The following is a 14,738-nucleotide window of genomic DNA, read 5'->3' as shown; positions in this document are numbered from 1 at the left end:
GCTCGACACCATCCAGGACAAAGCAGCCCGCTTGATTGGCACCCCATCCACCACCTTATACATTCACTCCCTCCACCACCGGCGTACCGTGGCTGCAGTGTGTACCATCTACAAGATGGACTGCAGCAACTCGCCAAGGCTTCTTCGGCAGCACCTCCCAAACCCGCGACCTCTTCCAACTAGAAGGACAAGGGCAGCAGGCGCATGGGAACACCGCCGCCTCCAAGTCACACACCATCCTGACTTGGAAATATGTCGCTGGGCCAAAATCCTGGAACTCCCTCCCGAACAGCACTGTGGGAGTACCTTCGCCACACAGACTGCAGCGGTTCAAGAAGGCAGCTCACCACCACCTTCTCAAGGGACAATCCCCAGTCATTCCCAAGTTTTTTGAGGGGTTTCTATTCCTGATTGCGAGCCAGTGACTCCCGTTGGAAGTTTGAGTGTGTATAGACATCAGGTGAGAACAGGATTAGCCTTGGTGTGATGCCTACCATAGTCGATTAGCTTGTTGCCATTGATTTCCCCCCCCCCCACCACCAATTTTCTCCTCTGATTACTGGATTGCAATTCTACCCACCGGTGCCTCATTCAAGTGGCCATCATTCATGTCTGAACCTTGACGATGAGGATCAGCAGACTATTTGACCGCAAGGTGCCTCACAGTCGAGGCTGATACTCGTGTGCATTTTTCCACCGCAGGTTCTAGCTTGTTTCTGTAAGGCTCGCGATGTTAATTCAGCACGGAGCAGGGGATTGAGCCAGGCGCCGCGATGGCCTGTGATGACTGGGTGAGGCGCCGGGCGATTAACACTCACTATCTCGTGAAAAAATGGTCTCTTCAGGGAGCTGGTGGAAGCCTGCCAGTTTCCTTGGAACCGCACCCAGCGAGCGTTGGTGCTTTTTGACGAGAGGAAGACGATTCTTCAGCGCGCGACTTTGAATGGGGCCTTTTCCTCCTTCCGAGCAGCAACGTTTAACCGAAAATTAACCGTTCCCGTTGGGCTCTTAACAGACTGCTGCCAGTGAGCTTGGCTTCTCTTAATTCCCAAGTGGAATTGCGGTGCTCGCCCCTTCTGTAAACACACTTGAATCGTCGAATCAGTGCTGTGTTGTCATTGGTTTGCCCTTCGTGTAGGCCCCACCGTCGGGAAAGTTTGGAGTACAAGTGACTTCATGTTGAATGCAGCAGATCGGAATCTTTGTGGCTTTTCCCTATTCCTCCACCCTTGCATATGCTGCCTTACCTTTTCAGTCGACACTGAACGGAGCTGATGGGCGCAGACAGCCATCCCCCCCTTTCTGTCCGGTTCCTACCTCATCCTCAAGCTTTCTCACGGGAGCAGGAGGAGGCCATTCAGCCCCTCCAGCCTGTTCCACCATTCAATTAGATCCTGGCTGATCTGCGACCTAACCCCATCTACCTGCCTTTGCCCCATATCCCTCAATACGTTTGGTTAACAGAAAGCTATCAATCTCAGATTTAAAATTAACAATTGATCTAGCATCAGTTGCCGTTTAAGAACATAAGAAATAGGAGCAGGAATAGGCGGAAGAGAGTTCCAAACTTCTACCACCCTTTGTGTGTAGAAGTGTTTCCTAATTTCACTCCTGAAAGGTCTGACTCTAATTTTTAGACTCTGCCCCCTAGTCCGAGACTCCCCAACCAGCGGAAATAGTCTCTCTCTATCTGCCCTATGACATCCTGAAAACTTCGATCAAATCAACCGCGTAACCGTCTAAATTACAGGGAATACAACCCTAATTTGTGTAATCGCTCCTCGTAATTTAACCCCTGGAGTCCGAGTATCAAGTCATCGCTTTAATCTGAATGAGCAGCATCAGGGTAACCAGTCATATTTTATTAGCGCCTCTTAATCGGACTGCAGCCGACTTGATGGTGACGGTGAAGATATAATTGGCCCAATTATAGCCAGAAGCGAGGCAGATATTCTTTAATTAGGAGATTGAAAACTGATTGTTCTCATCTGGGATAAAGTTATCTCTGGTCAGCCGCTAAATTTAGCTCGCCCTCCGATCCAGCTGTGCTGTGACAAGCCCAGTGGTTCTAAAATAATGTCACCGGATGGTGGGATTTGAAGGAACAAGGCCTTTTCCGCCCAGTTGATCTCAATCTCCCGGACGACCATCCCATTAAAGCGGCTGGTTGGTTTGTTAAATGGATCCAGTGCCACCATTCCTGGCCGGAAGCCTAGTCCTTGCCTCCCTCGGCTCGTGTCCTCTTGTTCTGGTGCCCTGCTGTATCTGGATGTATTGAGCAATGGGGTCATCTCTGCCTGCCTCATAGTTACTGGAAGTGCTGTAGAGACATTCCTTCGGCTCCCATTTCTGCTGGAAGCGGATTAGAAACATAGAAGATAGGAGCAGGAGTAGGCCATTTGGCCCCTCGAGCCTGCTCCGCCATTCAATGAGATCATTGCTGATCATCCAAACTCAGTACCCGGTCCCTGCCTTCTCCCCATATCCCTTGATCCCTTTAGCCTTAAGAAATATATCCAACTCCTTCTTGAATATATTTAATGAATTGGCCTCAACTGCCTTCTGTGGTAGAGAATTCCACAGGTTCACCACTCTCTGGGTGAAGAAATTCCTCCTCATCTCTGTCCTAAATGGCTTACCCCTTATCTTTAGACTGTGACCCCTGGTTCTGGACTTCCCTGCCATCGGGAACATCCTTCCTGCATCTAGTCTGTCTAGTCCTATTAGAATTTTATAAGTTTCAATGAGATCCCCTCTCATTCTTCTAAACTCCAGCGAGTATAAGCCCAATCGACCCAACCTTTCCTCATACGTCATTCCTGCCATCCCAGGTATCAGTCTGGTGAATCTTCGCTGCACTCCCTCCATGGCAAGAACATCCTTCCTCAGATAAGGCGACCAAAACTGCACACAATACTCAAGATGTGGTCTCACCAAGGCCCTGTACAACTGCAGCAAGACATCCTTGTTCCTGTACTCGAATCCTCTCGCTACGAAGGCCAACATACCATTTGCCTTCTTAACCGCCTGCTGCACCTGCATGCTTACCTTCAGCGACTGGTGCACAAGGACACCCAGGTCTCGTTGCACTTCCCCTTCTCCCAATCTATTGTCGTTCAGATAATCTGCCTTCCTGTTTTTGCCACCAAAGTGGATAACCTCGCAATTATCCACATTATACTGCATCTGCCATACATCTGCCTAATCACCCAACCTGTCCAAATCATACTGGAGTTTCTCGGCATCCTCCTCACAGCACACACGCCCACCCAGCTGTAATGTAAAGCGAGCACTGGACACTCTTTATGGGTCGCGTTGCATTGCCCGCGCCCTGGGTTGGATAGCTCGGCTTCACGCCTAACCCGGGATCAGCAGGCACCCAGTAAAGGTCGATGTCACTTGGTGCAAAGTACAGCTTCTCCAGGGAGGCGGTGGAAGCAGTTTGAATTGATTCCTTCAAATGCCAATGAGATAGATTTCTCACAGAAAATGACATCTTGGGATTCCAGTATCTGAGTAATTTGAGACATGACATGTGTGAAAGTGTATCGTGCTCGGGAGGAACAGGTTGGGAAGTGGGAGATTGGGAAATGTTGGTGTTCAGAGGGACCTGGGTGTCCTTGTACACGAATCACTGAAAGTTAACATGCAGGTGCAGCAAGCAAGTGGTATGTTGGCCTTTATTACAAGAGGATTTGAGTATAAGAGTAAAGACGTCTTACTGCAATTATATAGAGACCACACCTGCAGTATTGTGCACAGTTTTGGTCTCCTTACAGGATATACTTGCCTTAGAGGGAGTGCAACGAAGGTTCACCAGACTGATTCCTGGGATGTCCTACGAAGAGACATTGAGTAGAATGGGCCTGTATTCTCTGGAGTTCAGAAGAATGAGAGGTGATCTCATGGAAACATATAAAATTCTTAAGACGTCTTGACAGGGTAGATGCTGAGAGGCTGTTTCCCCTGGCTGGAGAGTCTAAATTTGTGTACACAATTTTGGTCCCCTTTCCTAAGGAAGGATATACTTGCCATAGAGTGAGTGCAACAAAGGTTCACCAGACTGGTTCCTGGGATGGGGGGATTGACCTATGGAGGAGAGATTGAGTAGACTAGGCCGATATTCTCCAGAGTTTAGAAGAATGAGAGGTGATCTCATTGAAACATACAAAATTCTTAGCAGGCTTGACAGGGTAGATGCAGGGAGGATGTTTCCCCTGGCTGGGGAGTCGAGAACCAGGGGTTACAGTCTCAGAATAAGGGGTTGGCCATTTAGGACTGAGATGAGGAGAAATTTCTTCACTCAGAGGGTGGTGAATCTTTGGAATTCTCTACCCCAGAGGGCTGTGGAGGCTCAGTCGTTGAGTATATTCAAGACAGAGATCAATAGATTTTTGAATATTATGGGAATCAAGGGATATGGGGATAGTGCAGGAAAGTGGAGTTGAGGTAGAAGATCAGCCATGATCTGATTGAATGGCGGAGCAGGCTCGAGGGGCCGAATGGCCAACTCCTGCTCCTATTTCTTATGTTCTCGATGACTTTGGACCTCTGGTTCCCAAATCTCTCCCCCACTGGGGGTTTTCCTCGCCTCGTGTCTGGGTCTGTTGTAGACTCATTGATAGAGATTGATTGCTGTGATTGGTCAACAACTCCATTATCGCCGTATCGTGCGACTACCAGGTTGGGAGAAGGCAAACCAGATGGACCCTGGTCTGTGTTTCAAAGTACAACAATTCCTCCTTTTCCTGCATTGCCATCCTTTATTATTTCAATAAACTGACATATTCATAAGAAGCTTCATTAACCGATATTAAGCAAGCTAAATACTGCAGGGAGCTCACACGCCTGAGATTAACAAGAGCTTGTCTTCATCGATCATTTTCTCAATATGACATTGTTAACTTTTATCTGCACTGAACCTAAACTCAAAAGCTGTGTGTCAGTAAATTGCTAATTTTAATCAGCATAAAATTAAATGTTCAACTAATCAGTTTGACAGGCCAGTCCAAGTGGGTGCAATGTAGTGCCCATTATTTAATTGGCTATTTGAACGCTGCTTATTAAATAAAACAAAAGTAATGCATTCCTCAGCAAGCTCTCTGTCCGTGATCTAGTATATCTGCAGCTGCATAAGCCTCGGTGTTCCCAATATTTTCAATGTTTTGCCCCTTCGGTTTCTCCCCTGAAGATGCTGACTCTTTGTTCTTCATGTATGAGGCTAGACACCACACAAACAGTTGAGCTGTAAGGGATATGGAGATCGGGCGGGAGAGTGGAGTTGAGGTCATGTTGTAATGTAGGAATCGCGGCAGCCAATTTGCGCACAGCAAGCTCCCACAGTCAGCAATGTGATAATGACCAGATCATCTATTTTTAGTGATGTTGATTGAGGGATAAATATTGGCCCTAGGACACCGGGGAGAGCTCCCCCTGCTCTCCTTCGAAATAGTGCCGCGGGATCTTTTCCGTCCACCTGAGAAGACGGCCCCTCGGGCAGTGCGGCACTCCCTCAGCGCTGCACTGGAGTGTCAGCCTAGATTTGATGCTCAAGTGGGACTGTGAACTGCAGACCTCTGACCCCGAGGCGAGAGAGTGCTACCCACTGAGCCACGGCCGACACTTTTTAATTGTGCCAGAAATGCTCTCTCTCTCGCTTTATCTGTGTTTGGCCAATTTTTGACGGTACCAGGACATGACAGCGTCTTCCAAAGAGAAGTTATCTGAGGTGTGTGGGGAAATTTCTAAACTGTTGGTGGTTTTTGGCTCGTGCTGTCGTCTTGTCTTATTGGACACTGGCCGTTCAAGTGTTTTGCTTAGTGCTTCCCACCTTGCTCTAAAATCTCCCTCTCAAACGTCTTATTCGGCTCCGTGCTTCTCCCAACAGGCCATTTCGTAAGCGCAGAGACACGTTCGGAATAGCGAACGCCACCCTCCCTGTGAATAACACCGCCGTGCCCGAACAGCACGGGAACAAGTCCAACGGGGAGAGGAAGCAAGACTACCCCTTCTTCGAAAGTAAAGTGTGGTACAAGGACAGGACGGTGATCTCGAACCTGCGGCACTTCACCACGTACCGGGTCGACATCCACGCCTGCAACCACGAAGCCCTTGAACTCGGCTGCAGCGTTTCCACGTTCGTGTTTGCAAGAACCATGCCGGCAGGTGAGCTTAAGAACGGCGGCCAGCTTGGCCTTCGTTGGTTTCTCCACCGAGAATCCTCGGTGCAGGGCGCTGGCCCAAGGTGTGCAGGACATGGCTAACGTTGAAACGAATAGCAGAGAAGCGGAGGTACATCAAGTTGGTGGTCGGTTGATGACAAACCGTAGAGTGTCGGACAAGGGAAGACCGAGCGAGGTGGGGAATTTCTACAGTTTTGAGGTCCGGGGAAGGAATGCGTGACGTAATAAAACTCACTACGCACTTGGTTCGAGTATAAAGCAAGGCTTTAACCAACTTGTTTCAAAACATGGAGGTCTAGTTATCAATTCAATTCAATGTTATTTGTCATATATGCAGCAGACGTGTGTACTGCACAATGAAATGTTGACTTTTACAAGTCCTCCCAACATTGGAATAAATATGGCATAACAATGATAAAAATACTAATAGAAATACAGTAATAATAAATAAAACAACAGTAATAAATAATAAATTATTCGTTCATGAGTCTTATGGCCTGGGGGTAGAAGCTGTTTCGAAACCTGCTGGTACGAGACCGTATGCTTCGGTATCTCTTACCGGACGGGAGCAGGGCGAAGAGGTTGTGGCTGGGGTGACTCGCGTCTTTAATGATTCTCACGGCCTTCCCCCGGCACCTCTCGGGGTAGATATCCTGCACAGCAGGTAGTTTAATTCCTATAGTGTGTTGTGCAGCTTTCACCACCATCTGTAGAGCCTTGCGGTCTATGGCGGTGCAGTTGCCATACCAGGTAGTGATGCAGCCGGACAGGATACTCTCGATGGTGCACCGGTAGAAGTTGGTGAGAATCTGGGGGGCCATTCCAAATTTCTTCAGTCTCCTGAGGAAGAACAGGCGTTGGCATGCCTTCTTTGTTACGACGTCGATGTGATGGGACCACGTTAAGTCCTCCGTAATGAATACACCCAGGAATTTGAAGCTGCTGACCCTCTCCACCTCAGCCCCTTCGATGTTATCTTTCACTAGTTCCTGTTTACAAAATGTCTTGGGCAAGCTGGGCTCACGCCTGAGTATTTATACTCCTTGGATGGCGCCACCAGCTGGCCATCCAGTGTTATTTCAAGAGTCTTCATGGATCATAAGATTCATAACAATGCGTCTTAACAGGAGAAGGTGTGGTGATTCTTTGTTTCATTATAAGCAGGAAATGAAAGGGGGAAGGGGAGGGAATGAAAGAATCATTGGGCAAAAGCCAAGTACTGCGAATGTTGGAAATCTGAAATAAAAACAAAATGCTGGAAATACTCAGCAGGTCAGGCAGCATCCGTGGAGAGAGAGAAAAACAGAGTCAATGTTTCAGGTCGATGACCCTTCGTCAGAACTGGAAAAAAAAGTTAGAGATGTAACAAGTGCAGAGGTAGGGGAAGTGGATGGAGAGGAATGACCAAAAGGGGAAGGTCTGTGATGGGGTGGAAGGCAGGAGAGATTAAATGACAAAAAGGGATGATGGTGCAAGGCAAAAGGAGATGGCAATGGGATAAGTTAAGGAAGAAACGATGAGTCTGGAAGAGGTGTGAATGGGAATAGCAGAATCATCAAAGAATAATTGGTTTTGGGTTCAGGGCTTTTAGGGAGCTGGTCAGTGAAGGTGAGCTGGCAGTGGTCATTCCCCCAGGTAATCCTAGAAAACCTACCACCTGTTGATCTCGCAGGAGTGGGTTAAGTGGCAGCTAAGAGCCCCCCCCAAAAAAACTGACGTAATAAAACTCACTACGCACTTGGTTTGAGTATAAAGCAAGGCTTTAATCAACTTGTTTCAGAACATGGAGGTCTAGTTGTACTTCACTAGTTTCTTGTCTTACAAAATGTCCCTGGAAAGCTGGGGCCCACGCCCGAGTATTTATACTCCTTGGACGGCGCCACCAGCTGGCCGTCCAGCATTATTTCATGAGTAGTTTCTTGATGATGAGATTTATAACAAAAACCAGCGAGAAAGTTTACAGTGTGAAAACGTGGATCAACTTCTGTCAACACAAAAACAAAATACTGCGGATGCTGAAATAAAAAACAGAAAATGCTGGAGAGAGAGATAAACAAGAGTTAATGTTTCAGGTCGATGACCCTTTTGTCGGAACTGTCAATAAAATTTCTGTCAATGGGCCCCTCTCTTACAGAAAAAGCTGATAACGTACCCGGACCAGTCGCGTGGGAGCCCGGGGACGACGACATCAGCATTTACCTCAAGTGGCCGGAGCCGCCAAATCCCAATGGGCTGATCCTCATGTACGAGGTGAAGTACAGCCGCGGAGACAGCGAGGTAAGCCTGTCCGTCGAAGAAAAGGGACTTTGTTGTCGCGCCAACTCTTCAGGTGCGGGCTCAAAATAAAAACCAAGCTCGGAGAGCAGGGAAGGCAGAAGGGCTGAAGTGAAAGTACTCGGCCCGGTTCCAGGTGATGCCAGTCCCAGGGAAGAAAGCTTGATCCGTCCCGAACCTCAGATGGTTCCTGAGGAAGCGACAACACCATTCATTCCTGTCCCGGCCTGCTTTTGGTTTTTTAATTGTTTGGGCCGTATTTTGCGACCCCTACAGGTCACGTGCGCCCGCAGGGGCCGCGCAAGTTCCGGGTTTAGGCACGCCAAGCGCATGCGCTAAAACCCGGCACTTGCGATCTGTCAAGAATCTTCCGCATCCCCCGGGAGATGGGCCTCTGCGGGTGGAGAGTTGCGCTATTTGCCCAACTTATGCCCGTGAAATTCTTATGCCTGGTAAAAGCTGGCGTAAGGCCTGCTTTTACCAGCTTAAGAGTTTTTAAAAAATAGAAAAATAAATTATCATTCATTTATACATTAAAAACCCTGTCCAACAAGGTATTTTTAGCCCTGTTGAAACATCAAAAAAAAATTCCAAAAAAAAAAATTTTTGTTTAAAATATTTAATTAAATGGCATTTTAAATATGTAATTTTTTAAAACATTTATTTCATGCATTCGTCTATTTTTTAAGTGATCCCCATTCGTACTTATGGGGTTTCTGTCCGTACGGAACTCCCATAAGTAAGAATGGGGATTCCCTTTTATTGATTGGGCCGGCCAACGCGAACCGCCTGCGCCCCGGGACACGTGGCCTCTGCCCGCGGGTACCCAGAGAGGCCCAGGAGCGCGAATCTCCGTACCTCCCGGGCCACCAGGTAAATGCGTAGTTATTTTTTTACAGGTCGAAGCCGCCGACCGCAAATTTTGGGCCTTTATCTTTCTCGGCATTGTCTTGTGCCGCACATCTATCTTGCCGAGGCACCTTCTTCACTGCAGTTACGAGACTAAGCCTTGTAGATTGGGGCAGAGAGGGTACCAGCCATTCTTGGCACGTGATCGTAGCATTGCCATTGACCAGAGTCCCATCTTCTCGGAAGTTTATCAAGTTTATCTCCTCTCCAGTCTCTGGTGGCCAATGGATCTTTAACATTCTCACACTAGAGAAAACCTGGCGTTAAATTTAGCTCTACTGTCAATAACTAACTCAGCTGTTTCGGATTGGGCAACTATTTTTTTTTTTAATTTGTTTGCGGGATGTGGGCGTCGCTGGCAAGGCCGGCATTTAATGCCCACCCCTAGTTGTCCTCGAGAAGGTGGTGGTGAGACTGGGATGCCCCGGTGACACAGCGGCTTACGAGGCTGTGGTCTGGGCACATTAGGTGAGTTCGTCCATTCCACCAAAACTTGACCTGAGAGAGCCTGATGCAGTGAGTTAACCATTCTTCAGCTTCAGTCATTCCCTGGTCCCCCCGAGCAAAAGACAAGAGTTGAAAAATTCAATTTGTAACAATACAAAATAAAAAAATCATTTAAGACTGGCGTAACTTGAAGCCTCTCCTTTTTGATTTGGTCAGGGTATTTCCCAGTTGCAGTTTCAATTCCACCCCCCCCCCCCTCCCCAGTTTTATCCCCCTCTTCTCCTGAATGTGTTCACTCACACTGGGGGCTGGTGAAGCTGCGCTCTCGTACCTTGCCCAAGCGCCCATTCCCCACCATCGCCAGGCCAGCTAGATGACCCACACCCGAGAACTGTCTGGTGATCCTTGCCAGAAGGTGTGCTTGTTTGGCGTCTTAATGGCTCACGGTTTTGACCAACTCGCTTGCGGTTTGTTTTGGCACTTTATTGTTTTTGTACTCCTTAATGCTACAGAATGGAACACTTTCCATTTGTTACATTTAATTTTTTATGTCTGGTTTGGGGCTGTTTTCAATAGACCAGAGGAAATTAAGGGATGATTTGATGGGAATTTAAAAATCACGACAGGATAGATCGAAATAAGACACTTTTCAGTGGTAGAGGGGTTCGTGGACAAGGGGAGGTAGATACAAGATTAGCTGAGAGAGATTTAGGACAGAGCGCAGAAGCTTCTTTACACACAGGGTTGTGAGGCTGTGGAATGCACTGTCGGAGTTGGTGATTGAAACAGAGCATGTTAACATTTCAGAATCGGTTAGCCAGCTGGTTGGCCGAAAGGAGAATAACGGGTTATGGGAACAGGGCAGGCACATGGAAACACCAATACAGACCGGTTGGGCTGGAGAGCCTGTTTCTGTGTTGCAATTTCCACGCAACTTTGGCACCCAGCATCAGCTTCAAGCATCCCCGGGTCTCGTACAGCACAGCTAGACACAGACTTGACACTGTCCTATCATGCATCCAGATTCGTACAGTACAGCACAGCGCAGTTAGATGCAGAGTAAAACTCAGTCTGCACTGTCCCATCAAGTCTCCCTGGGTCAGCTACCGCGCATTGTGTGACAAAGTAAAGCTCCTTTTCACTTGCCTCGACAGAGTGCCTCGGCAGAAGGCCCTCGACTCGGTGTGACAGGTTATTTCTAAATCTCGGATGAATCTGGGTGCTAGATCACAGCAGAGAGGACCCTCTGAGGGAGTGCTGCAGTGTCAGCGGTGCACTCTTTCGGGTGATATGTTAAATCGTGCCCCCCCCCCCGCCAGCACCTCCCCACCTGCTTGCTCTGGCGAGTGTTAAAGATCCCATGGCCCAAGTAGAGCAGGCAGTTCTGTCTTGGCCAACATTCATCCCTTAACCAGCACAACCAACAGCAGATTATTTATTTGTGGGATCTTGCTGTGGGCAAATTGCCTCGTGCATTTACCCACATTAAAAATAGTGACTGCACTTTGAGCAGTCTCATTGGTTCAGTGCTTTGGGACATCTTGAAGAACAAGATCTGATCAATTTTTTTTTGTCTTTCATTTCTATCTGTCTATTGGTCCTTTCTTTCAGCTGATGGTGTGAAACATTGAGCAGAGGGAATGCTGGAAACTCGATTACTTTACCGCTATATTCACTTTCTACTCCCCAGCACTGTGAACAAGTTATCTAAACACATCAGCGTCCTTTATAGGAGCAGGAGGAGACCATTCGGCCCCTCGAGCCTGTCCCGCCATTCGATGCGATCATGGCTGATCTGCGACCTAGCTCCACCCACCCTCCTGTGCCCCCATGTCCCTTTACAGGAAACTCTCGTTTAAACGGCACCTAAATATCCAGAATTCTCTATTAACCGGCAAAATTCTCACTCCGAAAACAACACCTCAATAACTGGCAATGTTGCCGAGTCCGAGTCTCCCGCGGTGGCCGAGTTAGTCAGTGGGGGGTAGTTCTCCAAACTGCCACTACTCGGCTTCTTGGCGCTGTCGGAAGTCTCTTCCGATCCGAACACCTCAATAACAGGGGTCTGTCTGACTCTCCCGCGCTGCCGGTAGTCTCTTCCGATCCGAGTTATGGATTACCCTCAACTGGCAGTACTGTACTTAATCGAGCATCTTCCACCATCCATTTAACGCAACATTCTGTGAGTACCCAATTATACTGCACATTTCTTGATTTTTAAAATTTTTGTTTGTTAAAAATAGCCTCGGTTGATATACCTCTCCGTTATCCGGAGTTTTTAATCAACCGGCACCATCCCGGTCCCGTTGGTGCCGGATACCAAAGAGTTTCCTGTATATAAAAACACAAATCAACACAGGGCTCACAGGCCCATCGTGAGTATTTTCCACTTGTCTTAATTCCGCCACGCACCCCTTCCAAGCAAAAAGAGAAAAGTTAGGGCTCAAGACCCACCTCCCCCCGACTCAATAGGATTGGCTTGGCTCCGTGAGTAAGAGTAGGATAGGGTGAGTCAACACAGTGAGGCTTCATGGATGAGGTAGGATGGGGGGGATTGGAACGAGAGACGAGCTCGCATTGTAGTACTGATTAAGACAAGAAAAGTTGCAACGTAGAACCTGGAGGCCAGAGGTGAGAGAGGAGCCTCCAACAGATGGCTAGACTTTGGCGTTCTTGTTGAGATTTCCCAATGGCGCACAGTACAAGTGCCAGGCTCCTATATACTGCTTTTCATTTGGCGAGGTGCTGTTTCTGTCCCAAGTTGGCGGTACCTAGATGCTGCACTCTGTTCTATCTCCCGGCCCTCCTTGCAGCGTTGTCTGTTTCTGTGCCCCTGCAGGTGCAGCAGGAGTGCGTTTCCCGACAGCAGTACAAGCTGTACAATGGTGGCTGTAAACTGGATCGACTGAACCCTGGGAATTACACCGCAGAGGTGCGAGCCACCTCACTATCTGGGAATGGTTCTTGGACTGAGCCAGTGATGTTCTACATCAAGACAAAACGTGAGTCAAGAGCTTCCATTCCAATAGCGCCTCATCGCGTTTACCCAGCATCCCACAGCGCCTCACGTCTGGTAAAATTGCCTTTTGAAGTTTGGCCGCTGCTGTTACGTAAGCAAACGTGGCCGCCAACTCTGTGCAGCAAGATCCCAGGGAAAGATGACCGAGGGAGGAATGTTAACCAGGGCCCTGGAAGAGCTTCGCTGCTCCTCTTCAAATAGTGCCGTGCGGCCTCTAACATCCACCTAAACAGTCGGAACAGGCAAACAGACGGGGCCTCAGTTTAACGTTTCGTACAGAAGAAAGTTATTCTTTTGAGTTTTCCTCGTTTCTAGTGTCAGCTGTGGCTCAGTTGGTAGCACCTCGCCTCTTGAGTCAGAAGGTCGTGGGTTCAAGTCCAGCTCCAGAGACTTGAGCGCAAAAGTCTAGGCTGACCCTCCCAGTGCGGTACTGAGGGAGTGCCGCACTGTCGGAGGGGCAGTGCTGAGGGAGCGCCGCACTGTCGGAGGGGCAGTGCTGAGGGAGCGCCGCACTGTCGGAGGGGCAGTGCTGAGGGAGCGCCGCACTGTCGGAGGGGCAGTGCTGAGGGAGCGCCGCACTGTCGGAGGGGCAGTGCTGAGGGAGCGCCGCACTGTCGGAGGGGCAGCGCTGAGGGAGCGCCGCACTGTCGGAGGGGCAGTGCTGAGGGAGCGCCGCACTGTCGGAGGGGCAGTGCTGAGGGAGCGCCGCACTGTCGGAGGGGCAGTGCTGAGGGAGCGCCGCACTGTCGGAGGGGCAGTGCTGAGGGAGCGCCGCACTGTCGGAGGGGCAGTGCTGAGGGAGCGCCGCACTGTCGGAGGGGCAGTGCTGAGGGAGCGCCGCACTGTCGGAGGGGCAGTGCTGAGGGAGCGCCGCACTGTCGGAGGGGCAGTGCTGAGGGAGCGCCGCACTGTCGGAGGGGCAGTGCTGAGGGAGCGCCGCACTGTCGGAGGGGCAGTGCTGAGGGAGCGCCGCACTGTCGGAGGGGCAGTGCTGAGGGAGCGCCGCACTGTCGGAGGGGCAGTGCTGAGGGAGCGCCGCACTGTCGGAGGGGCAGTGCTGAGGGAGCGCCGCACTGTCGGAGGGGCAGTGCTGAGGGAGCGCCGCACTGTCGGAGGGGCAGTGCTGAGGGAGCGCTGCACTGTCGGAGGGGCAGTACGGAGGGAGCGCCGTACTGTCGGAGGTGCCGTCTTTCGGGTGAGACGTTAAACCGAGGCCCCGTCTGCTCTCTCAGGTGGACGTAAAAGATCCCATGGCCACGATTTCAAAGAAGAGCAGGGGAGTTCTCCCCGGTGTCCTGGCTATTATTGATCCCTCAATCAACATCACTAAAAAAACAGATGATCTGGTCATTATCACATTGCTGCTTGTGGGAGCTTCTTGTGCGCAAATTGGCTCCAGTGGAATTCTCTGCCCCAGAGAGCCGTGGAGGCTGGGTCATTAAATACATTTAAGCTGGAGTTAGACAGATTTTTGCAAGATAAGGGAGTGAAGGGTTATGGGGAGCGGGCGGGGAAGTGGCTTTGAGCCCAAGATCAGCCATGATCATATTGAATGGTGGAGCAGGCTCGAGGGGCCAAGTGGCCTATTCCTGCTCCTATTTCTTTATGTTCTTATCTGCCACCTCCTGCCAGTTAGGACTATCAGCTGGTCCAAAGGTGGTTGCATCCATGGGAGGAGTGTTCACGTCACGGCCAGCCAGACTCTTAATCAGCCGCTGATTAATCCTTCCGCTACCCCTCACTGTTCTCCAAGGGAAGATACAAAAAGCTGCAACTCCGATAGATCACCGAGTACTGAGGACAATTGTACCGGCCTTGCTGCTCAACTGAAATATGTTACCGCCACGCAGTCCAGTCAACCTGAAGGACTTCGGGTCTGAGTGACGCATTAACTCACCAAACTGTTG

At 49.6% G+C, this 14,738-nt stretch overlaps 1 protein-coding gene across 2 annotated transcripts in view; it reads left to right on the top strand.

Moving 5' to 3' along the window:
- Positions 1-14,738, top strand: part of igf1ra (insulin-like growth factor 1a receptor) — a 305,819-nt gene that overhangs the window by 232,041 nt on the left and 59,040 nt on the right. For both annotated transcript variants that reach the window (XR_015074380.1, XM_085972351.1), the window contains exons 11-13: positions 5,888-6,165; positions 8,317-8,459; positions 12,652-12,814. Coding sequence is in view for 1 of the 2 variants with exons in the window: in XM_085972351.1 (XP_085828477.1) it covers positions 5,888-6,165; positions 8,317-8,459; positions 12,652-12,814 (584 nt within the window). In the remaining variant the exon portion in view is untranslated. The remainder of the gene's footprint in view (positions 1-5,887; positions 6,166-8,316; positions 8,460-12,651; positions 12,815-14,738) is intronic.

This window comes from Somniosus microcephalus, chromosome 32 (assembly GCF_052327205.1).
Source record: "Somniosus microcephalus isolate GS21.2 chromosome 32, FLI_Smic_1.0, whole genome shotgun sequence".
Classification (NCBI taxonomy): domain Eukaryota; kingdom Metazoa; phylum Chordata; class Chondrichthyes; order Squaliformes; family Somniosidae; genus Somniosus; species Somniosus microcephalus.
The sequence above is the reverse complement of the archived record's forward strand: the minus strand, read 5'-3'. Positions and strand labels throughout refer to the sequence as shown.